This window comes from Vespa mandarinia, chromosome 12 (assembly GCF_050613455.1).
Source record: "Vespa mandarinia isolate Hongniang chromosome 12, ASM5061345v1, whole genome shotgun sequence".
Taxonomy (NCBI): domain Eukaryota; kingdom Metazoa; phylum Arthropoda; class Insecta; order Hymenoptera; family Vespidae; genus Vespa; species Vespa mandarinia.
This window is the reverse complement of record NC_140821.1, coordinates 2,047,071-2,072,500: the sequence shown is the minus strand read 5'-3', so window position 1 is coordinate 2,072,500 and position 25,430 is coordinate 2,047,071. Positions and strand designations below refer to the sequence as shown.

At 32.9% G+C, this 25,430-nt stretch overlaps 2 protein-coding genes across 13 annotated transcripts in view; both read left to right on the top strand.

The window, feature by feature from the left end:
• LOC146872635 (uncharacterized) overlaps positions 1-9,475 on the top strand; it is a 20,411-nt gene extending 10,936 nt beyond the window's left edge. Inside the window, exon 4 of the mRNA XM_085660553.1 lies at positions 9,317-9,475. Coding sequence (XP_085516679.1) covers positions 9,317-9,358 — 42 coding nt within the window. The 3' untranslated portion in view covers positions 9,359-9,475. The remainder of the gene's footprint in view (positions 1-9,316) is intronic.
• heph (polypyrimidine tract-binding protein 1 heph) overlaps positions 1-25,430 on the top strand; it is a 442,781-nt gene that overhangs the window by 212,976 nt on the left and 204,375 nt on the right. The gene's annotated exons all lie outside the window — the stretch shown is intronic.

The following is a 25,430-nucleotide window of genomic DNA, read 5'->3' as shown; positions in this document are numbered from 1 at the left end:
TATATATATATATATATATGTATATATGTATAATTTGTTAATAAATTAGATATAATCATAATTGAAATTTAAAATAGCTATTGAAAATGATAAAAATTATATTTCATCAATCGTACGTATAAATTTCACAAGAGACAGTTTTTCTTTTCTTTTTTTTTTTTTTCTTTTTTTTTTTTTTAATCAATTAATTAATTAATTAGAAAAAAAGAGAAGAAAACGTATGAACTATTAATCAAGATAAAATATAGAGGGGAATGTTCCTGTTAGATTTCATTTCTTACAATATATATATATATATATATATTTTTTTTTTTTTTTCTTTTTTGTAAAGAATACATATTTCATACGTTTATTACAATACAATACATAGAACTTAATAGGTTTACTCGTTGAGAAAGTTGTGCATAGTAGTGGATGGTTCACCGCGACGAGTTTGAATTACGTTGAAGAACCTATGCCAGTAGTTTGTCCTTCAACCGCATGAACTCGACAATCGCATGACCCTTTGCACGCTTCTGTTGCTCCTTCGGCCTCTTGAGACTTTAACGCCATTACTAAACTAACTACCATCACCATGCTCATCGCCATTCTCATCATCGTCTCCTTCCATGTCGTACCATAATCGTTCCTACCTATTGGCATAGTCGTTAAAATCTCTCCATGTATCTATCTATCTATCTATCTATCAATCTATCTATCTATCTATCTATCTATTCATTCATCTGTCTCTTTATCTCTATCTCTCTCTCTCTCTTTCTCTCTCTCTCTCTCTCTCTCTCTCTATCTCTATCAATCTCTCTTTCACTTTACATTGTTCAAGATCTTCTCTCTGTCACCAAAATTTCCCGCATGCAACTTCTACCTAACTGATCTTAATTACCAACGGGGAAATCTAGAACACAGACGGCGTATGAGCTCATACTACTCGTCATAGTCTCTTCGCGTCGTTTATCTTGTGGCTAATTTCTCGTATAATCTCGTAAGATGAATTTAAACGATCGTATTTGGTATTCTTGATTTATGAAATAGATGGAAGGATAAAAGTTTTAAGAAAATAAAACAAAAACAAAAACCAAAAAACAACGAAAAAGAAAAAAAGAGAGAAAAAAAAAGAGAAAAAAAAAACAACGTTTGCAATTACAGATACGAAGTAATCGTTTCAGTATTATGCCAATTACAGAACGAGGAACTTAATTTTATCAAAATACGAATGGATAATCTAATTGTAATAAATTAATTCATAATTATATTAACTTTTTTATATCGATCGTCTATATACGATATATATATATATATATATATATATATATATATATTTAAACATTTTTATTCTTATTAACAAACGAACGAACGAACAAACAAACAAACAACTTATTTTTCTACATCTTAATTAAATTTTAATATAACAATTATTAATTTTCTTTCGTTTAGAAGTGATATAAGAATGAGAAAAAGAAAAAGTGCTTAGAACGAGGAATGGAAAGGGATGGCGATAGAGTAGGGGTAGATAGAGGAAGAGGAGAAGTAGGAGTGAATGTTAATATAGTACATATATACATACATACATACATATATACATGTATACGTACATATATACTTTTACATTTACGTATACTGGTAGAGATGATAAGAAGATTCACGCAATTCTCTATACTACGATCACCTTGTACTAACCCTCCTCCCTTAGATTTTTCCCCACCCCAAAGTTCTTCTGACATGGAAATGATGCGGCTGCAGTCAAGCACAAAGTTGTGCGTCCTTTTCTCGCTTAGAGAATATTTTCTGATATATATATATATATATATATATACACATACACACACACATACACAGATATATACTTTTCTCTTTTCCCATTGAATTTCGTCTATCTCGATTTTGCGGGTTCGCTTATAGAAAAATTGCGAAAGAGGTAAGACGTAATCGAAGTAACCCATGGGCTTCGTCTTTGTCGCACTGTACCGACGAGGAAAGCTTTCTTCCTTTAGAAAAGGAATATATATCCAAAGACTACATACATACACACACACACATACACACACTCGAGTGTGTAGGGTATATACGTACACATGTATAAGAGTGTATATATATATTATATATATACAGAATCTTATTCCACACCCTTTTTATCAACATTACGTACCTACTTTCGATCTCATTTTCAAGGATCGCCTTCCATCTCGTCTGTACAGCCTCTAACCTTCAAGAACAATTCTTTCGCGAGAGAAAACCAAAAAGAGAGAGAGAGAGAGAGAGAGAGAGAGAGAGAGAGACAGATAGAGAAAGAAAGATGGAGTGAACTTCGAGACGGAAAAACTAGAGAAAGAAAGAGAGAGAGAGAGAGAGAGAGAGAGAGAGAGAGAGAGAGAGAAAAGCCTGTGTACGTACATGTATATAAATGTATAAATGTATGAATGAGTATCTATGGTAAGTATGTAAGTGCAAGAGAGAGAGAGAGAGAGAGTGAGTGAAGTGGAAATGGTATCGTAATGCAGTATTGTGTAGGATCGTGCCTTCAGGCTCGAAAGAGCTGCTGAAAAGGGGAAGATGTAGCCATGCCATCGTACACAACAGTTATGTACGCGAGAGAATGCAAAAGAAATGGAATGGGTGGGGGGTGGAAGAAAGGGAAATGTAAGTAAGTACTTACTGTGGTTACTTCGGCTTGAATATACTGTAACCACGATGACTACAAACGGTATTAGAATTTTATTAGGAATTATCGATTTCTCTCGGATTTGATATTCTTTAAAGTTTATGTTCATCTATTCGCGCGTGCATTTTTTTCTTTTCTTTCATTTCCTTTTTTTTTTTTTTTTTTTTCCCCTTACGTATCCATAGAAATTTTGAATGTTTCGAAGGATTAGAAATTAGGGGTTAGATTCGTAATCTGCGATTGTCGTTTTTCATTACGATAATTTCTTCAAATCATTGTATTCGTTATCATTTGTATCATTGTCATTTCTAAATAATTCTATTTATTTGTTCGTATTTCATAGAAGTGTCAAATGTTTTTATTATTTATTTGACGACGAAAGAATCTTTTAGAGTTTTATTACGAACATATAAAATCTTCAAATCGTTTTTATATTTTATTTTGATTATATCATATGACTATAGTCAGTAATATAATATATATATATATATATATATATATATATATATATATATATATATATATATATATGACTTTCGTCTGTTTCTCATTTTTTTTTATTTCGAATCCATAGAAATTCAAAATTTTAAATTCATTCAACATTCAATCGTCGTGTCCTGCTTCTCATCGTAATAACATTTTGCTTCGTTCCGTTTTTCTTTTAATATTATAATTTATTACGAAAAAAAGTCATGTTACTCGTATACATACGTATATTACTTTTTTAAAATATCGCATATCGATTTGGAATGATCGATTATTTCATTTAGTTGCTTGTCGTATATCAATTTTTTTTCTTTTTTTTTTTAATTTTCTCTCTCTCTCTCTCTCTTTCTCTCCTTCGTATCACATAAATAAATACATCGTTTTATTGTAATATATAATTTATCGATATCATCGATAAGTTCTTATTTGTGTCGCGTGAAGAATCATTTTTTTTTTCTTTTTTTTTCTCTTTCTCTCTCTTTTTTGTTTACATTATTTTATACAAATTTTTATATTTCAAGAATCACTTTTGATTTTACAATACAACATTGAATATAGAAAAAAGTGATAGTCGCGTACTACTTGTACGTTAAAACTCGAAAGTATGTCAAAGTTAAAAGGGGTGGGAGGGGAAGTGTGTATGCAAGTGTATTACACGGTTCTATAGCTAGTAACTAACAGGTATGTTTTTCTTCTCCCTCTCTCTTTCTCTCCTCCCCTCCACCCTTCCCATCTTCACCTTTCAACCCACTCACCCATCCACCCACCTGCTCTCTTATTCTGTGTACTTTTTTTTTTTATGCTTTCAACGTTTCATTGAAACTTCCTAAACAAAGTTAGATCATATCGATCATCGCATGGATCTGCTCCTTGTTCTTCTATATAAGAAAAAAAAAAAAAAAAAAAAAAAAATAACAAAATTATAATTATTAAACAAATTTGATATTGGATTAGAAAGGAAATCATATGTCAGATTATAGTGATTATTTATGACTTTGCCAACGGATAAATTTTAAATTCCCTAGAAAGAATGAGCGAACCGGCAGGAAGGTTAAAAAAAAGAGAAAAAAAAGAAAGAGAAAAAAGAGAAAGAGAAAGAAAAGAACTAGGATCGAAACACGAACAGTACGAGAGATAGTCTTTTCGTGCTTGAAATATCAAAGTCTCGTTTGTATCCGACACGATCGAGAAACAATGCCTTCTTCGTGACGGCCCAGCCAAAATTTCACTCTATCCTTCTCTATCCTTCTCTATCTCTTTCTTTTTCTCTTTCTCTCTTTCTCTTTCTCTCTCTATCTCTGTCTGTTTTTCTCCCTCTTTCTTTGTCTGCCTGCCTATTTGTCTGTCTATCTGTCTTTTATGTCTACGATAAATATGTCGGATGTGTAAGTTCTTCTTCGAGAGAAGAAAAACGGACATGTTTTTTTTTTTTTTTTTTTTTTTTTTTGGTCGCATTCAATTTTTTATATTTATCGTTGCAATTTCTTTGTTTTTATTTTTCTTTTCTTTTCTTTTCTTTTCTTTCCTATCATTCTTTTCTCTTTCCTTTTAATTCGTTTATTTGTTCATTCGTTTATTGAAATCCAGAGTAATATTTCTAATGAATCGAATGCGTTCGTTTAACGATTCGAAAAAAAAAAAAAAAAAAAAAAAAAGTTGAAGAACAACGATTTGAATTCGTCGTTTAAGTTCGAATTGTAGTTTTAACATTTCATTTTCATTTGACTTCATGAATAATTCCACGACGTATAGTCATTATTTTTAATAACGATTTGGAATTCAAAATTTCCACAAAAAAAAAAAAAAAAAAAAAAAAAAAAAAAGTCGTTGAGATTAAATTTTAGTCGCGGTATCTCTTGTTTCTCTATTTTTTTTTCCTTCCTTTTCTTTCTTTTTTTTTCTTTTTTTTTCTTTTTTTTTTTTTGGGAGGGTATTTCATGAATAATTTTATCTCGACGTACAATCATTATATAACATTTACTACTATTAGTTTTAATTATGTATTTTCGACAAAAAGAAAAAAAAAAAAAAAAAAAAAGAAAGAGAAAGAAAAAGGAAGTAAAAGAAGAAAAGAGAAAAAAATTGACTTCGTTGTTATCAAGATAAAATTATAATTGATATTTTTTCTCTCTCTCTCTCTCTCTCTCTCTCTCTATTTCTTTCTCTTTCTCTCTCCCTCTCGTTTTGTTATATTTAAAACACGAAAATAATTCTATAATAATTATTTGTAGTTGTATAAAAAGAAAAGATATATATATAAAAAAAAGTAAATAAAAATAAGAGAGAGAGAGAGAGACTAGTAGTAGTAGTAATAGTAGTATCGACAATGGAAACAAATTCTTTTCGCGTGATCAGATCGAACAAGAGATTTTGACTAGACTTTTGATAAAGAAAAATCGAGTAGAACAGGTAGATTGGTCCAAACGATGGTAAGAAAATGGCAAAGACAGAGACATAGACGAGAACAAGATAGGGATAGAAAGAAAGAGAGAGAGAGAGAGAGAGAGAGAGACAGAGAGAGAGGGAGAATGAAACAGTTGGTAAGGAAGATGGTGTGGGAGGGCGGGAGGTAGGGAGGGAGGGAATTTTCCAACGATTTCGAGCGAGCCTCGGGGCCATCGGTTGTGTCGTTTCCCGGCCTGGAAGTGTACTCCAGCTCCATCCTCTTATGTACAGTGCTGGCAAAGTAACGTTAGGTGCGGCAAGGGGTTGAGAGGGGTAAAAGGGCGGGGGGTACCTATTGCGGCGGCATAGTAAATGGTAAAGGAGACCCCGAGAATGTACAATGTACATACATACGTGCGCGCTTGGTTTCGTCGGAACATTGCCATGGTGGAACACGAGAGAAAGAGAAAGAGAGAGAGAGAGAGATATTGAGAGAGGATGAGAGGGTGAGAAATGGGGGTATGAATCCTCTATGGCAGAAGCGAGAAAGAATTTTCATCGAATTATTTGTGCTCGCTTCCTCTTGTTTTTCACTCTTGAAAATCGATCATCATTTGAGATAGACCTCATAAATTTTATTCCCCATTTTTGCCACGACTCGTATTACTTCGATAATTATTAATATTTTTTTTTCTTCCTCTCTCTCTCTCTCTCTCTCTCTCTCTCTCTCTCTCTCTCTTCATTTTCTTTAATTTTTCCTTTATATTTTATTTTATTTATTTATGAATTTATTTTTTTTTTCTCTATTTTTAAATGTAATCCAACGCTCGTATATTATTATTGTTCTTGAATATCAGAGGATATATTAAGTGTTGAAATATTCGTGAAATTTTAGATTTGTTAAAAGATTTAAATATTATCATTGTTCGATAGCATTTATATATATATATATATATATATATATATATATATATATATATTTGTGTGTGTGTGTTTCTCTCTCTCTCTCTCTCTCTTTCTCTCTTTAATAATTAATCAAATTTATATGAAATTTTGTTAGCATTTGCTAATATCCTACCGAAAAAGATTATCAATTTTATTAATATTTTCAATAATATTCTCATGTATCTAGTGTATTTATTAGTTTCTAACTACTGGAATACAATGATTTATATTAAACATTATCGAAATTTCACTTTTATTATTATCACTCAATTAATTGGAACGTCGACACAATGTTATGATATATTAATCAAATAAATTTCTATAATCAAAGCTCAGATATGATGGAGTGTAAAAGAGACAAAAAGAGAAAGAGAGAAACAGAGAGAGAGAGAGAGAGAGAGAGAGAGAGAGAGAGAGAGAGAGATAGAAATTAATTAGTAAAAGACTTATAATCGTTCTCGAACGATTATTATAAGATGAATGGATGAAAATTAGGCTGTAAAATTTATATAGAAAAAACAAAAAAATAAAAAAATAAAAATGAATAAATAAATGGAGATAGTTAGAAAGATAGAACGAGAAAAAAAAGAGACAGAGAGAGTGAGAGAGAGAGAGTGAGAGTGAGAGAGAGACAGGGAGAGGAGAGAGTATGTGTAAAGAATGATTAATAACATGAGTTAGTTCTAAGGATTGAATGTATCTCGTTCTAAGAGAAATACGATGATTTAGGTGAATCCATAAGACGATGGCCACTTTCTAGATCCATTATTGGAAGGTGTAGGAAGCATAAGTTAGTAAGAGTGTATGAGAGTCTAAAGAGAGAAAGAGAAAGACAGCAGATAGAGAGTGAAGGACACAGTATATGTGTCTTGTGTATGTATGTGCTTATATATGTGTGTAAGAGGGAGAGCGCGAGAGAGAGAGAGAGAGAGAACGAAAAGCGAAGGGTGGTTTACACCGATGGTGTCTAAGGATAAGGTAGCGGACGTATTAGGTAATTGTGGGGCCGAGTTCCGAAGGTAGGGGTGATTTATATTGCCGGCACGTGACGCCACCGAGAAATTATCGTTAGCCACCTTACCGCGCATTCTCAATCCCCTTCACCCTCTGCCAACCCTCCTTTCAACTTCCTATCACGCTTCTCTCTCGTCTTCCACCGAGACGCCTGCCTTCTCTCTACGTTTTCCTTGTTTCGGTCGTTAGTGACTTATTTTCCCGTTGCTCTCCTAGCCTTAATTACGTTCTATTGTCTTTGTTTCTTTATTGTTGTTATTATTATTATTATTACTTTTTTTTCTTTTTACTTGTTGTTTTTTTTTTGTTTGTTTGTTTTCTATTCACTTCTTTCGTTTTTTCTTTATTGGTGGTAGTTTTCTCAATCCCACTCTTTCTCTCTCTCTCTTACCCTCTTTCTCTCTTCTTCTCTCTTTTTTTTTTTCGATTGCCACAAAAGAAAAAGTAATGACAAATGTCATTCTAATCGTCCTTTTTCTTTTTTTTTTTTTTTTTTTTTTTTTAAATCTTATATTTAAATTATTTTTCATATAATAAGAATATTTAGTATGGATTATTTATCAACCTAATGACATATATATATATTTTGCTGTTTGCTATTGTCTTTGTTCCTTTATTTCTTACTTTTATTTCTTTATTTGTTTTTCTTCTTCCTTCTTTATTTCATTGTCCGATCATTTAGAACAAGTTTAATAATAATAATAATAATAATAATAATAATAATAATAATAATAATAATAATAATAATAATAATAATAATAATAATAATAATAATAATAATAATAATAATAATAATTATTATTTAATCGAGGTGTACAAAGACGTATATATTTCAAAGTTTTTTTTTTTTCTTTTACGATCGAAAAAAGACACTTATCTTCATTTGACAAATGATAGGAACAACGTTTAGGTATTACATGGGACAATTTCTTCCTAAGAGGGAAGGGGGAAAGAGAAAAAAATATATATATAAAGAAAAGAAAGAATACAGGATGAAGAAATTTCAAATTTCATATTTATTGTTACATTTTCAATATATTCGATTTTTGGTCGTATGCAAAGAAGAAGAAGGACGAGGATGAGTAGGAGAAGGAGGAGGAGGAGGAGTATTGGTGATGATGATGTTGGTGGTATTGGGAGTTGGTTGGTAGATAGATAGGCATGGAAATAGGAAGAAGAAGAGAAAAAGGAGGAGGAGGAGGAGGAGGAGGAGGAGGAGGAGGAAGAGGAAGAGGAAGAAGAAGATTGATAGAAAAGGGTTTCACGAAGAATTCAGAAGCTCTTACGACTGAAAATTCTCGTCTCGATATGCGACATCTTGACGAGGCATTCAGTTTTCAAGATTCGCATTACGAGATACTCTTCTTCATCTCTCTCTCTCTCTCTCTCTCTCTCTCTCTCTCTCTCTCTCACTCTCTCTCTCCTTACTCTATCTTCGTCCTTGTTCCTTAGCTTTCGATTACAGGAGAAAGAGATAGATAGATAGATAGGTAGATAGACAGATATACAGACAAAGAGACCGACAGAGGACAGACATTTTCTCTTCTTCCTACTCGTCATGATCCTCTTTCAAAGTCTCTTTATACGTGAAATAGAAAAATCGTAGTAAACATATTCCGAAAAATTGCATCCTTACGTTTCTCTCTCTCTCTTTCTCTCTTTCTCTCTTTCTCTTTCTTTCATCTCCCTCTCTCTATCTATCTATGTATCTATCTATCTATCTATCTCTTTTATGTTCCTTTTTGCACGCACCATGTACGCGCGTCGTTATCGTATAAAATATTTTACAAAAGATTTTCTAACGTGTTACGTTTTATTTTTATGTTTCAGGTAAGATTCGTTTCGGATCGTTATTTCGTGAATTGGCATTAGAGTTAGAAGATTTAGGGTGAGTCAGTGTGATGAACGATATAAAAGTGCGGATTAGAAGGATGATGAAAAAGTCAAATAATAAATGATCGCCCGCACTCTTCGACGCATGTGATTTATTTATTTATTTATTTATTTATTATTGTTATTATTTATTTTTTTTTATTATTACTATTATTATTGTTATTGTTATTGTTATTATTATTATTATTATTATTATTATTATTATTATTATTATTATTATTATTATATTTGTATGTGTATATTATTGGAACTTACGAAAAGTTACATAGGAAAATTTTATACTTGAAAGTCACTCCGATAATTGAAAACGTGACTCGGCTAATACGATTTTACCGAACAGAGGGCACCCCCTTTTCCAAAAGATTTTCTAATCGCCGTTAATCCCTTGGCTGTGTGGCCCCCCCCACCCTCTTTTTTTTCTCATCTTTATTGCATTCATTTTTTTTTTTTTTAATTTCTTTTTTTCTTTTTTCTTTTATCATTCTTTTTCTTTTCCGTTGATTTAATCTTTACTTGGTTTGTCTTTCTCACTCATTCTTTCTCTCTGTCTCTTTCTCTTCAATTTCGCACTTTCTAATATTTCGTATCTTCCGAATCAATCGTTTGAGTTTTAATTATAACGTGTAAAGTTTATTAGTATACGTCTATTAATCGTAATCATCGATTATTCGATAATTTGATCACTTTGTTTAAATCTCTTTATTTACTTTTTTTTTTTTTTTTTTTTTTATTGTATTCCTCACGAACATCATCGTTTTTTTTTTTCTTCCTTCCTTCGAAACATTATACTCCTTAATTGTATCGAACGATAATTTATTTCTAAATAATATTTCTAACTCCCTTTTTGGTTTCTCTCATTTGTTTTCTTTTTTTTTTCTTCTTCTTCTTTTTTCTTTATTTGTTATTATTTATTTATTTTCACATGAAATTTCATAATTTCCATCGTTCTATTGTACTTTCGTGAATTATATTGTTCTGAATTATATTTCTCTTCTCGTCGTAATAGAGAGAATAAAGAAATATTATAAACGTAGAGTCGCGTGAGATTAATAACGGGACGAGTGAATTCGAAACGCGAAGACGTTAGTCAAAAGAAAAAGAGAAAGGGAAAGAGAGAGAGAGAGAGAGAGAGAGAGAGAGAGAGAGAGAGAGAGAGAGAGAGAGAGAGAGAGAGCGCATATTCTAATTTCGTCGTCGTTTCTACGGCTCGAAAAACACGAACGTATAGAGAAGGAGAAACGATTTGTTGAGAGTAGTAAAGTTGCTTTTGCAATTGGTGATAGGGGAAAGATGGCGGTGGTGGTAGCGTTGATGTTAATGTTAGTGGTGGGGAGTTTTGTAATAACACGGATGATGATTTTCAACGTATCTTTAACCCTACTCCTCCATTTATCCTTCTTCTTATTCTTCCTCATTGTCTTATATATCCTTATCTTCTTCCTTCTCTCTTTTACTTTACCTTAACCCTTAGCTTATCAAAATCAAGAGTCAACCGTGCCTAGAATGCCGTTTTACCGATCCAACGTTTAGCGAAGATTTAGGGCTCAATAAAAACGTCCCTCGTGATCGTGAGTTTCTCTTTCTTTCTATCTCTCTCTCTCTCTCTCTCTCTCTCTCTCTCTCTCTCACTCTGTCTGTTTGTCTGTCCATCTGTCTGTCTTTCTCTACGAAACGATCTTTACCTTTAACCCTTTCTTCTTCTTTTCTATTCGCCCCTGCCACCCCCTTGTCGATCTTCTAAGATTTATCTTGAAGTACTTTCGTTTTGAATCTACGAAAAAAGAGATAGAAAATGAGAAAGAAAAAAAATGAAAATAGTAAAATTTTGAGAAATAGTATTTTATTATTGTCATTAATTTCAATTGATATATCTATTTATTGAGAAATTTGATGTGTCCTCGTTGATTTTTCAATTGAATGATAACAATATTTGTATTTGAGTGAAAATCAACTTCGTCAATCTTTTTTTCTTTTTTTTTTTTTTTTTTCTTTTTTTTGGGGGGGTTTTATGATTCGTTTCGAATTTTCAAAAAGAGAGAGAGAGAGAGAGAGAGAGAGAGAGAAATATTAATAGTAAAACTTTCAAGTTCATATCTTCGTATGGTCGTTAATTTGATATATTAGCAAATTTGAAACCCTCGAATTTTTTTTATTTCATAAAAATAAAACAGTGAGACGATCAACGCGGTTTAAACGTGAAATATGAATACCGTGGCGGACCGTGAGGATCGGGTGAAGGGGGGAAAAAGATAAAAATGAAATAATAAATAATAAATAATATTGTTTTTAAATAATAAATAATAATTAAATAAGAAATAATAAATAATATGTTGGCGATGGTGGTGGAGGAGAAGGAGGAGGAGGGTGGGGGGGATATTGGAAAGTACTTGTTAAATAAAAATTTGTTGTCGATGAATGTAAAATGAGTCAGGAAAAAAAAAAGAAATGAACGAAATAAATGAAAGAGAAAAAAAAAAGAAAAAAAAGAAAGAAAGAAAGAAAGAAAGAAAGGTGTAAAATATTCTAAAGACAAATCGATGTTGATTTTGAATGAGAGAGCGATATACATACATACATACATATATATATATATATATATGAAAAAAGAGAGAGAGAGGGAGAGAGAGAGTACACGAGCCGTCATCGGTTTTTCTAGACGACTGTTTTCCAAGATTGCTTTTTCCCGGGTAAATCTTATTGGCATCCCGGGCTCCTCGGTGTGCCGTAGCAGCTTTTCTTATACCTTTTTCGCCTCCTACCGGAACAGGAAAGTGATTTCGAACGAGAAAGAGGGAGAAAGAGAGAGAGAGAGAGAGAGAGAGAGAGAGAGAGAGAGAGACGCCGTGAAGATGTCGTCACCCTCGATTTTCCGACCCTTTTTCCATTCGTGCGCGAACTACCATTACGAATACATAGGCACGCGTTTACCTGACTTTAGGAACAAACTATTTTTCAAACCGAACAATACGATCCAACCAAAATCAATCATTTGATTTCTGTCCATTTAGACTTATCGAGAATCTTTCCTTTTCTCTCTCTCTCTCTCTCTCTCTCTCTTTTCTCTTACTCCTTTTTTTTCTACCTTTGTTACCTTTCTCTTTTTTATTCCTCGAATTAGAGCAACGACAATGAGTTTATTTCTTGGAAAATTAAATTTCCCTCTCTTTTTATCCCTTTTTATCTTTCTCTTTATATTGTGCATGCGTGTTGAACGTCGAACGTTCACATACAAACATACAAACACACACATACATACACAGAGAGAGAGAGAGAGAGAGAGAGAGAGAGAGAGAGAGAGAGAGAGAGAGAGAGAGAGAGAGACTTATAACCAAGGCCTTGCGGTTTCTCGGTACGTTACTGCGGTACCGAGCCGTCAAGTTCATATTGCCGGTTTCCTGTCATTAACGTTCCACTGGCTCCTCCTACAAACGCTTTGGCACATACGTATATACATAAAATGAACACAGATAGAGAGAGTGAGAGAGAGAGAGAGAGAGAGAGAGACGAGGTTACGTTTTCCTACCATTTAACGTCAAATATAATGATGTTTTCAACGATCACAAAAGTCGTATTTCTGGCATCAAACATAAATAGTTATTAAATTCTAAATATAACGCGCGTAGATCTAACGATAGATAAACTCTATGAATCAGAAATGATCAAATCTATTTTTTTATTTTTTTTTTATTTTATTTTTAATGTATATATATATATATATATATATATATATATATATATATGTAATAATTTCTAATTAGAATCGATTTGCTTGATTTGATTTGATTTGATTTGATTTGATTGTTAGTTAGAGTTCGTTAAAAAGAAAAAAAAAAGGAAAAGAGGAGAAAAAAAAATATATATATATATAAATGAAAAAATGAAAAGAAAAAGTAAAAAAAAAGAAATATGATTTGATTCGATCATTATTTTTCTCTTTTAAATTCACAATTTATTTGGAAGTAAGAGAATATGAAGAAGAAGAAGAAGAAAAAGAAGTATGAGTATGTTTCGTGTCCTGTGGGAGTTAAAAACACGAAGGACAAGGCAAGCCCTTCTTCTTCGTCCTACATTGCAACATGTGGCAAGGCAAGTTATGGTAACTCTAACGTCGAGAAAGTTAGACAATGTCGGTGGAAAAGTTTTCCCGATGTTCTTTTTTCTTTTTCTTTTTTTTCTTTTTTTTTTTTTTTTTACGTATTTTTGTTTATTTACTTATTTATTCTTCTTTGTTTATTTTGACTTTCTTTTTCTTCTTTCTTCATATATATATATATATATATATATATATATATATATATATATATATATATAATTTTTTTTTTCTACGGATGAAAATATTTCCGGTCCTTTTTTTCTCTTTTTTTTTTTTTCGTAAGAAAAAAGAAGACAAAAAAAAATCTACGTGTTCCGAAAAAGTTTCCGTCTAGACGCACGCGTCATCATCATCATCATCATCATCATTTATTCTATGCAAACAGAACTCTTCTAAATATTTTACTTCTCCTTCTTCTTCACCCTCTTCTTTTGCGTTAATTTACTCTTTTTTCTATCTTTTCTTTTTTTTTGTGTTTTATTTTTTTTTTCTTTTCTTTTGGTTTTCTTGGTTTTTCTTTTTTTTTTTCTTTTTTTTTTTTTTATTCGACATCACTGTTTATATTTCATGGTATTGAAAAAGAGAAGGGATAACGAGATCAATTGTATTTATCAATTGTATTTGTATATTTCGAAATTTAAGTATAATAAAAGATTAAAACATGATTTTCTTTTTTTTTTTAATTGTCATTTTGTTTCTTTTTCTTTTCTTTTTTTTCTTTTCTTTTTTTTTTTTTTGTTGCAAGTGGAGTGAACAATCGGTTCATCTTTTGTTACTCTTTTGTTGTGATTAATTTTTTTTCATTTTATCTGTAAAAAGTATGTTTAATAATTGTTACTTTGTAATAAGGTATATATGGAAATTTTGGTTGTTTTTTTTTTCTTTTTTTCTTTTTTTTTTTTCTCTCGTAAATACGAATTACGATCAGTATGATATAATTATAATGTTCACATTATAGAATTTTTATGTAGTCGTGAAAGGACATAAGAGAAATTCCATTGGTATTCGATCGATTTCTCTTATACGTTTATAAAATATATCTAAGCAACAGGTGATAAGATAGTCTAAATCTATCAATTGTAATCTTTCATCTTCTCTCTCTCTCTCTCTCTCTCTCTCTCTCTCTTTTTCTGTCTCTTTCCCTCTCTCCTTCTTTTTTTGAATTATTCAATAAATCGAATTATCATTAGGTTCTTATAATAAAGTATTACAGATGCTCAATAAATGGGCGTGAGGAGGGGGGGGGGAGGGCGTATAAGGGAATACCTCATTAAGACTTTGAAGGTTTTTTTTCTTTCTCTCTAAGCAATTTTTTTTCTTTCTCGTTCATACATAGTGGATGATACTTTTCCGAAGATTCATTCATATCGTTCGATCTTTTTATTAAAAAAGAAAAATATATATATATATTTTACACACACATACACACACACACACACACACAATAGTAAATTATTCTTTCAGAAAGTAAAGTTCATATAAGAGAGAGAGAGAGAGAGAGAGAGAGAGAGAGAGAGAGAGAGAGAGAGAGAGAAAGGAAATCGATAGTTTTCCCCTTCTAAAACCGATATCGCGGAAATCGAGAGCGATATTATGGCTCGACATTGTAGTACGAGGAAAAGTTGAAAAGACCCAAAGGAGTTTTCACTTTCATTCACCTTTTTATAACTTGCCGATGTAGTAGTAATATTAGTAATAGTAGTAGTAGTAGTAGTAGTAGTAGTAATAGTAACAGCAACGATGTTGAAAGTTGTTATATGCACGCGCGCGTATTATCTTTGAGTGGATTATTAAGAAATAAAATAAGGAAAAACAAAAAAAAAAAAAAAAAAAAAAATAAAGAAAAAGTAGAAGAAGAAGGAGAAAAATAAAAGTAAAATACATAGCTTTTAAGTAATACACTTAACACAATTTTTTTTGTTTTTCTTTTGTTTTTTTTTTCATTTATTAATTTTCTTTTCTCTCTTCTTTTTCTTCTCTGTCTCTCTCTCTCTCTCTCTCTCTCTCTCTCTCTCTTTTTTTTTCTTTTTGTACAGGCGTATAAAAAACGCGTGCTCAAGGAAAATGCACAATGAAAACGAGTATGTTTTGTGTTTCATTTCATCCATAGAACACGATAAACATTTGATATAAAATATTGGATGAATGGCTGACGGTGGGGAGAGAGGGTTGATTCAAAAGATAAAGGGAATTAACCCCAGGATTAATATTTTTATTTATTTTTTTTTTCCCTAAACAAAGATATAAATGTATGTATGTATATATGCATAAAAAAAAAATATGTATATATATATATTCATGGAAGTACAGTTTATAGAAAGGAATAATAAGCGTTTCTCTAATCGAGACGATTTATATGATCGAGGATAAGAAAAAAGGATATATAATAGGGATCTCGTATTTTATCACATATCGTTTTATATCAGTGGGAATATATCCTTAGGAAAGGAAATACGTGTAAATAAGCTGACTTTGAGATATTCATGTCGCCACTAGTAAATCTTCCTCTTCTTCCATTTCAAGAAGGACGTTGTGTCTACACACACACACACACACACACACATATATATATATATATATATATATATAGAAAAAAAATGAGAGAGAGAGAGAGAGAATAGATGAGTAGATGAATAGAAGGAGCCAGAGGAGAAAAAAAATAAGAAAATAAAAAGATGTTAAGATTTTCTTGAAATTCTGATAAACACATTTTCTTCATCTCTTTCCCTCTCTCCCCCCTCTCTCTCTCTTTCTTTCTCTCTCTGTCTTTCTCTCTTTTGTAAACGATTGCTCGGATCCTAACAATATCTTGAAAGGTATTATAATCATGGTAAATCCATTGACTTGTTACGCTCCTTACCTCTTTTTCCAGATCCTTTACCTTTAATTTGATCGACGTCGAGGAAAAGTCGTAACGGTGAAAAGCCGATTTCCCCCTCCCCCTCCCTTCCCACCCCTCACCGAACGGGGTAGAATGTTCCTCAAGACTTTCTTGAATTTTCCCGTTAACGGAAATAAGGAGTAGGTAGGGTAGGTAGGGTAGGTAGGTAGGTAGGGTAGAAGGTGGAGAGCTGAGGATGGTGATAGAGGAGAAAGAAGAGAAGATGAACGAGTAGGAAGAAAGAGATGGAAGAAGAAGAGCATGCGAAAGAGATGGTGAAAATCCCTTCGATACCTTTCAGACTCTCTCGCTAGCTTTTCCTCTTTCTCTCTCTCTCTCTCTCTCTCATTCTATTTTTCTTCCTTCTCACTCCACCAACCTCTGGCCCCTGCTCCTCCTTTCTTTACCCCGTTTGTCCTCTTCTTCTTACCTCGTTCGTCCTCTCCTTTTATAGCTGTAAATTCCTATTCCGTTGCAAAATCATTCGACCAAATAAAGTAAATCGTCGTCGTCGTCGTCATAGTCGTAGTCGTAGTCGTAGTCGTCGTAGTCGTAGTCGTAGTCGTAGTCGTAGCGTTCTCCAGTCGACGAAGAAGAGAACACGTCGTTGTGTCGTCTCTTTCTCGTACTGATGTTAGAGAATCGTAGGAAAGGGAAGAAGAGGGTGGTGATGGTAGTGGTGGTGTGGTGGTGATGGTGATGGTGATGGTGGTGGTGGTAGGGTAGGTAGATAGAGGGATGAGTTTTGTTGGATTGTCGAGAAGGGCAGGGGGACGACGATGCTAAGGGCTTTCGCCTGTTTCTCGGCTGTCACATTAGCGTGACAGGCTACGGTAACATGTTACTACAGACGTGTCCTCTTCTCCTCCCCTCTTTTCCTCCTTCTTATACTCTTCTTCCTCCTACACCCACTGCTCCTGCTCCTGCTACTGCTGCTGCTGCTACTGCTACTGCTATTGCTATTGCTGCTGCTGATTCTACACTTTCTACTATTCGTATCTCGTGAAAATCCTTCCCACCTAAGCGCCCATCTATCACCATCTTTATTCGTCAAATGTTTCGTTTGTTCTTTTCTTCTTCTAAAAATAATAATAATAATAATAATAATAATAATAATAATAATGGTGATGATGACAGAAGACATTTTAAGTGTATTTATCGGTGCTGGTCGTATATTTAAAATGTTTTATTCGTCATAGAGTATAATAAGAGAAATACCACGTTAATTAATATTAGTTAATTAGTATTTAGTTAATATCGATTCAATTCATTCATAAAATTGTAGTATTGTTGGAACTTTGATCGGTACTTACAGCATTGAGATATCAACGATCTCCATAAAGCTGGCAATAAAAGGGGTAGGCAATAAATCGAGGATGTCAATCTCTCTCTCTCTCTTTTTTTTTTTCTCGTGAAGAATAGGAATAGAAATTGCTTGCACATTGCTCGACGACCACCGTCGTTGTAGTCGAAGACGCCTTCTCGATGATAGATGCTTGCTTTATTCCTTTCTTCCTTTTTTTCATTCCTTTCTTTCTTGCTTACTTGCCATTCTACATATATTCGAGCAAACTTATACGAGTATTACCAACGGATATAGATGTTTTTTTTGTCGTAAAAAAAAAAAAAGAAAAAAAAAAAAGAAAAGAAAGGAAGAAAGAAAAGGAAGGAAGGCAAAAGGAGTAAAAAGGAATCATAGAAAAGACTACTAAGATCGTAAAACCAACGAAGAACAACCAATACCGATCCCATCTGGATGAAAGTGGATCCAAAAGATTCTTTACGGACTTTTACCACGACTTTTTATTGCCATTCCTTTTACACCAACTGCTTTTACTATTATTCCTGATTTTTCGTTTCTTTTTTTTTTTTTTGTTTTTTTCTTTTTCTTACCTTCCATGTCTTTCTTTATCTCTCTATCTCTCTCTATCTCTCTCTCTCTCTCTCTCTCTCTCTTTCGCTTTTATTTTTTTGAGAAACGTTTAGATAATTACCAATATTGTCCCTTTTCTTTCTCCTCTTTTTCTTCTTTTTTTTATTATTATTAATCTTTTTCTTCAATTGTATTATTCAATTGTTCGTTTCAATCATTCGTAAGAGTCATAATTATTGATGTGATTTTCGATCGTCATGAGTTCGTAATTATTTATTATATACGATAAAGTAGAAAACAGTTCGTTTATATATTTTAGTAGTAATTACAAAAAAAAAAAAAAAAAGAAAAAAAGAAAAAGAAGCACACTTTTCTGATCGATCAGATCGAATAATTTATTTATTTATTTCTATTATATGTTTGTACTAAATAATACTCTTATTAATTAATCGTAAACACTCATTGTCAATTATAATTCATTTTGCATTGTGAAACTTAATGTTTTCTATTTCCTTTTGTTTTTTTTTTTTTTTCTTTGTTTTCTTTTTCCTTTCGTTTTTCTTTTTTTTTTATATCATCCGGTTTATACTACGAGAAATAGAAAAGTATATAGACGACAATTGTTATCTGTAAATGTGTTTACGGGTTTATATGTATATGTCTCTCTCTCTCTCTCTTTTTCACTGTGTGTGTGTGTGTGTGTGTGTGTGTGTATGTGTATCGTAAGTAGAGAAAGGTAAGAAGGTGAGAGGGACCAAAGTGGCAACGATTTGGCACTTTTCTTCTTCTTGAGACCTACTCTTGAGAAGGAGAGAAGACGATGGATACTTGGCTAAGCCTTGACCTCGACCTTAAAGCTTTCAAGAATACCACGACATGGTTCCATCACGAGTTCCATCTTCTAACTCCCGTTCATCCCTCACGACCATCTACCACCACCACAACCACCATCCAATCATCTTTCTTTCGTTGGCGCGTGTATGTGACTTCCTGGGTCATTGCACTCTCATTTCATCTAATATTTTTCTTTCGTTCCTTTTTTTTTTCTTTTTTTCTTTTTCTCTCTCTTTTCTTTCTTTCTATTTTTTTTCTCTCTTTCTTTCTATGTATGTGTGTGTGTGTGTATTTCTGTGTCTGTCTCCCTACGTTAAGTTTAATTTCATTTTATCATCTTACGATCATTTCTTAGTGTGACGTCACCGGGTCAAATGTCATAGAGCTTTTTTCAGGTTTCTTTTACTTCAAGCACGAGGCTAGCGGGGATTCCTTTTGTTGTGAAACTTTCTTTTATCAAGGATAACGTATCGAGAATGATCACTTGACCTGTTTCCTTTTTCTAGAAAATATTGTACTTCTTTGGATTCGTTCTTTCGTTTGAAAAGATTAGCTCGATCAATAATCATCCCTGATATATATATATATATATATATATATATATATATATATATATATAGATGTATAAGAAATAGTTTTTTAAAATCTTAAAAAATTCAAATATATTTAATCAATCGTATGAGAGCGATACAATACCTTTCAAAAAATATAATAATATAATAAAATTAATGTGTCTGCGATGTGATATATTAATTTTCGAAATAAAGTATATCTATACATACGTTTAGTATGTAATTATAGCCTACACACATACATATACAAATAGATATGTATGAAATTTCGGGAGTAGGAGTTTAATGATTCGTTAAAATTACCCGGATACATAGATACATATATACCAGCATGTTAGGTAGCAATAACAACGATTCATTCGAGCGGACCGCAGATTCCAGGGCAATTTTGAGGATAATTCCTTGGCAAATGTAGGTTAGCAAATTCATAGAAGTCGTGATTTTCCATCTCTCTGTGGCACACGGGGTTCAACAGGTTGCAGGTAGCTAACACACCAGTGCCATCAATAGTAGTAGCAGCAGTAACAGCAGCAGCAGCAGCAGCAGCAGCAGCAATAGTAGTAGCAGCAGTAGTAATAGCTCAGTAGATGAGCAAAGGAGAGATAGAAAGAGAGAGAGAGAGAGAGAGAGAGAGAGAAAGAGAAAGAGAGAGTGCCTCATCGTTCTTTCTCCATGATCCTTTCTTTTATTTCTCTCTTTATTTCCTTCCTTCTTTCCTTTTGCTGTTCCTTTCAATTAACGACTAAGAAGACCACACTTTCGTGTCACTCTCACAATTTTTATAATTTCTCGTTTAACACCAAACGAATATTATCATACAGAATGTTATGTGAATGAATATGAACTTCATTTTCTTTTTATTTTCTTCTTTTCTTTTCTATTTTTCTTTTCCTAACTTATTTCATGTTCGATTTTCCAAAAGAGAGAGAGAATATATATATATTTATAGGATTATATATATATATATTATTTATGATTATTATTATATTATTATTATATTATTATTATATTATCATATTATTATTATTATTATTATTATTATTATTATTATTATTATTATTATTATTGTCGGAGCATAATTTGCAAGATATCGAACGTTAGCGTTTAGCTAAGCTTGTCGACAGCGTGTCGTTGGTAAAGGGAGAGAGAGTGAGAGAGAGTGAGAGAGGGAGAGGGAGAGGGAGAGGTTGACGGTGACAGTCGAGAGTCGAGAACGACGGAATAGGTTTACTCCAGACTCCGTTTGATAGGAGCTCGCTAGCGACCGATATATATATATATACGTTAGCGATAGTATGGTAAGGCCATTGTGGCTTTGGCCATCCGTAACTCGCAGTGTGGTGGACTTGGCACACACAGAATAACAACCATCACCACCACCATCACCACCACCACCACCATAACGAGTACTATTACCACTACTAACACTAACCATTACTAACACTAAACGTACACCATCATTATTACTACCAACGTCATCGTCACGATACCTATCGAAAATGCTTCCTCCGTATCGATCCTATTCAAATTTGATATCTCTCTCTTTCTCTCTCTCTCTCTCTCTCTCTCGCGTTCTCATACGCTTGCTCGCTTTGTATCACCCCCCCCCCTTTTCATCTGTTTTATTACTATTCTTTTCTTTTTTTCTTCTTCTTTTTCTTTTTTATTTTAAGATAAATTTCTTCCATATCCTCTCCTCTCCATATTATATTTTATTTGATTAATTAATTAATTAATTAATTAATTAATTACTAAAGTAATTAATTTAGCCGATCGTACATATATTCATGTGTGTTATATGCGTTGGTTATTGAAAACACAAGTATGATATTCCTTCTATTTCAATCTTCTTTTATATATAAATATATTTGTGTGTGTGTGTATATATATATATATATTTTTTTTCTTTTTCTTTATTTTAATTAATGGATTAATTATTGGATTACATCGTTATATCTTTTGAGCTTCTTTTCTATATATTTTTCATATTAATGAGAATATATATGTATATATCTATATATATATATATATAGTAAATATTTGTACTGTATCTTTCTCTCTCTCTCTCTCCCTTCCTCTCTCTCTTTCTCTCTCTCTCTCTCTCTCTCCCTCTCTCTCTTTTTCTCTCTCATTTTCTTGTTCGGTGAAGTATCACGATAATAGAATATTTAGCTATTTTCTCCAGAAAACGAGATGCTTGTTAGACATTCTCTCTCTCTCTCTCTCTCTCTCTTTCTCTCTCTCCCCCTCTCTTCTCTCGGGTTTTGCAATGAAAAGTTAAAAGAGTTGACTATGACGATGTCACTTTTTCGAGGTATTCCATTAAAAACTTTTCAAAAGGCATTACGAGACACGTTTGTGTATGCGTATACCATGGCGTGTGGGTTGCATTATCTATAGAATTCGTGTACGTATTTACGTACGTGCATATATATATATATATATATATATGTATATATATATGTAATGTACGTATGTAGATAGATCGTTATATTAAATTTCCTTTAGAATAAGCAAAGTACTTACTTACTTACTCGTAAAGTCCGTGGCCATTGAGAATCTTACTTCATTCGTGAGGAAAAAAAGCAAGTAAGCGAGCAAACAAGGAAGAAAGAAAGAATGAAAGAAAGAAGGAAGAAAAGAAAAAATTATAAATAAATAATTGAGCAAAAAATTGAACGATTCTTTTCGTCGTCGTTTCTAATACGTTTCACTGGTTACGCCAATATTCGTATTACGTATTGTCGTTTGTTGTTATGTCCTTTTTTTTTCCTTTTTTAAAAGGTCAAATAAGAACGCGTATTGTTGTATTTCTTAGCCTCGATAAATTATGTATCTACATACACACGTATACGTAAAACCAAATGAGAAAATCATATATATATATATATATGAAATCGTTAAAGATAAATGGGTGGAATATAGAAATGATGGTAGTGATGAAGAGGTGGATGGGTTGGTTCTGTGTGGTGGCGATAGAAGGGGGGGTAGGGGGGATAAAGAGGAATATCTACCAAGCGAAAAGACGAGGGCGAAACTGATATATAATTGCCATTGGGTAAGAAAGATCACGAGATCGAAGGTCGTCGTTGCAATTTAAACGGATTTATTATACTCTCGATAGCTTTAACTCAGTCCAGTCAGAGAGAGTTCCCTTGGGATTTTACCTCGAATTTTCCAAGTCGGGCCTGCCTCTGACTATTGGCCCACAGTCCTTTCTCTCTCTCTCTCTCTTTCTCTCTCTCTCTCTCGCTCGCTCTCTCCTCTCTATCTCTATCTCTATCCCTGTCTTTATCTCTATCTCTATCTCTCCGAACTTTTAACATGTTCCGCTTGGTTCTCTTTCGGCAAAATCGCACGAGAATTGGGGAGAAAATTCGTGACGATAAATCTTGATTTTCTATATTCACACATGAATAACAACTCTACTCGTGGCTTTATCGAAATTTCATTTTTCGATTAGAACAAGAAGAAATAGAAAAGAAAAGGAAGTGATAAATAAATTGTTATGATTAAAAATAGAAATTTTTTTCTTTTTTTTTTTTTTTTTAAATTAAAAAAATAAAAAATAAAAAATAGAAGAAGAAAGAAGGAGAAGGATGTAAGAAGAAAAAGGAAATACGACTTTCTCTTCATTTCTATTTCTTTCTTATTCATTTCTTTTTCTTTTTTTTTTTTCTCTCTCTCTCTCTCTCTCTCTCTCTCTCTTTCGTAACATATCCACATAGTTGTTCTATAAAAATACATGAGACAGTTTCGTAGAGAATAGGAGCAAAGAAAGGGATAACGTACTAAGAAAGATCGCGAGATATCGAGCGAAATTTTTCAACCCCGGCTATCTTTCTGTCCTATTTTCCATTTGCTATAGAAATGAAATGAAAAGAGAGAAACAGATATATATATATATATATATATATATATATATATATATATATACATATACATGCATACATTGTAAGTTTGCAGGAAAAATAGCCTCGAGTCGAAGAAGATATTAAAAATAATCGCGAAGCGATGTGTTGAAAGTAGTCGGTCATTAAAAGAGGAAAAGAGAGAGAGAGAGAGAGAGAGAGAGAGAGAGAGAGAGAGAGAGAGAGAGAGAAAAGAAAGATAGAAAGAAAGGAAAGAAAAACAAGAAAATATTATTAACGACCTTTCCTTTATCATTTCTATCTTTTTCATTCGCTCGCGATCTTTTACGAAATGTTGACATATTTCAATGACGTACCGCGAATCTTTGAATTTTTCTTTTTCTTTAGAACAAAATATATATATATATATATATATATATATATATATATATATATGTGATGAGAGAGAAAAAGAGAGTGAGTGATAGTAAGAGTGAAGAGGAAAAAAGATGGAGATAAGGAAGGTCGCTAAAGTACACTCGAAAGTTGCCATTCGACTACACCTTGGATTACTCGAAACTATATCCCTCCTTTTCCTTTTCTCTCTCTCTCTCTCTCTCTCTCTTTCTCTTTCTCTGTCTTTCTCTTTCTCTCTGTTTCTCTATCTGTCTTTCTTTTTCTGTATCTCCATCTCTCTCTCTTTTTCTCTTTCTCTCTCTTTTCTTATGTTGAAGGAAGCTTGGGAAGTTCGTTAAAGCGGCACTAATCTGACGGCGATAGAAGAGCGAACTTTTCGTTTCTTATCCGACAAACTTCTTCGTCTCCTTCCTTCCTTCAATTCTTCCTACCTTCCTTCCTTCCTTCCTTCCTTCCTTCCTTCCTTCTCGCGCCAAAATCCTCATCGAATCGTTTTCTCTCGGCACGGTGATTTAACTCCGCTCGGTATATTCCTACCACCGCATGGTGAAGGTGAAGTAGCAAGAAGTAGAAGTAGAAGTAGAAGTAGAAGAGGTAGAGTTAGAGTTGAAGGTGAAAGAGGGCCAAGTTTCTCTCTCTCTCTCTCTCTCTCTCTCTCTCTCTCTCTCCCTCTCTCTCTGTCTCTTTCTCTTTCTATATTTAAGATTAAGAAAGATGGAGATAGAAAAGCAACGCGTCGATGGAAAGAGTAAGGAAGATGGGTGGTGGGTGGTGGTCGGGTGGAGATACTCCAAGTTTGTTTCCTTGTCTTTTAGAGTGAGTCAGATATATATACAGAAAGAGAGAGAGAGAGAGAGAGAGAGAGAGACAGAGACAGAGAGAGGAGAAATAGAGATAGAAAAGCAAAACGCAACGCGACGATGGAAAGAGCATCGTGACGAACGTTTCGCACGACGCAAACAGTTTCCACTTTTCCTTGAGAAATTCAACGGCATTATCATGAGCAAATTTGACTTACCATTCTCTATCTATCTCTCTATCTATCTACCTATCTATCTATCCTCTTTCTATCTTCTCACTCACTTTCTCTCTCTTTTTCTCTTCTCTTTCTTTCTTACGAGATTTCTTCGAGGATCCTCTTCGAAGTTCGTCGCATATCTCTAAGACTTTTCCTTCCCCCCGTTTCCTTCACCTTCTCATTTTTTATTCTTCCAAAAAAGATAAAACAAAGAAGAAGAGGAAGAAGAAGAAGAAAGGAAGGAAGGAAACAAAAAACTTTCTCTCGATCGCGATGGGCTTCTATACTACTATCCTGGCATCATCTTTTTCCACATCTCGCGGAATGAATTCGAACCGTTCTCTTCCTTTACGAATTTCAAACTTCTCTCTCTCTCTCTCTCTCCCTCCCTCCCTTCCTTCTTCTACTCACTCCATCCTTCTCTACTTAAGTTCTTGGCGAAACGGAGGATTAGAAAATTTTCTCCAGAAAATCATCTTGTAGTTTGGATAGATTTGTTTCAAAGAGGCATA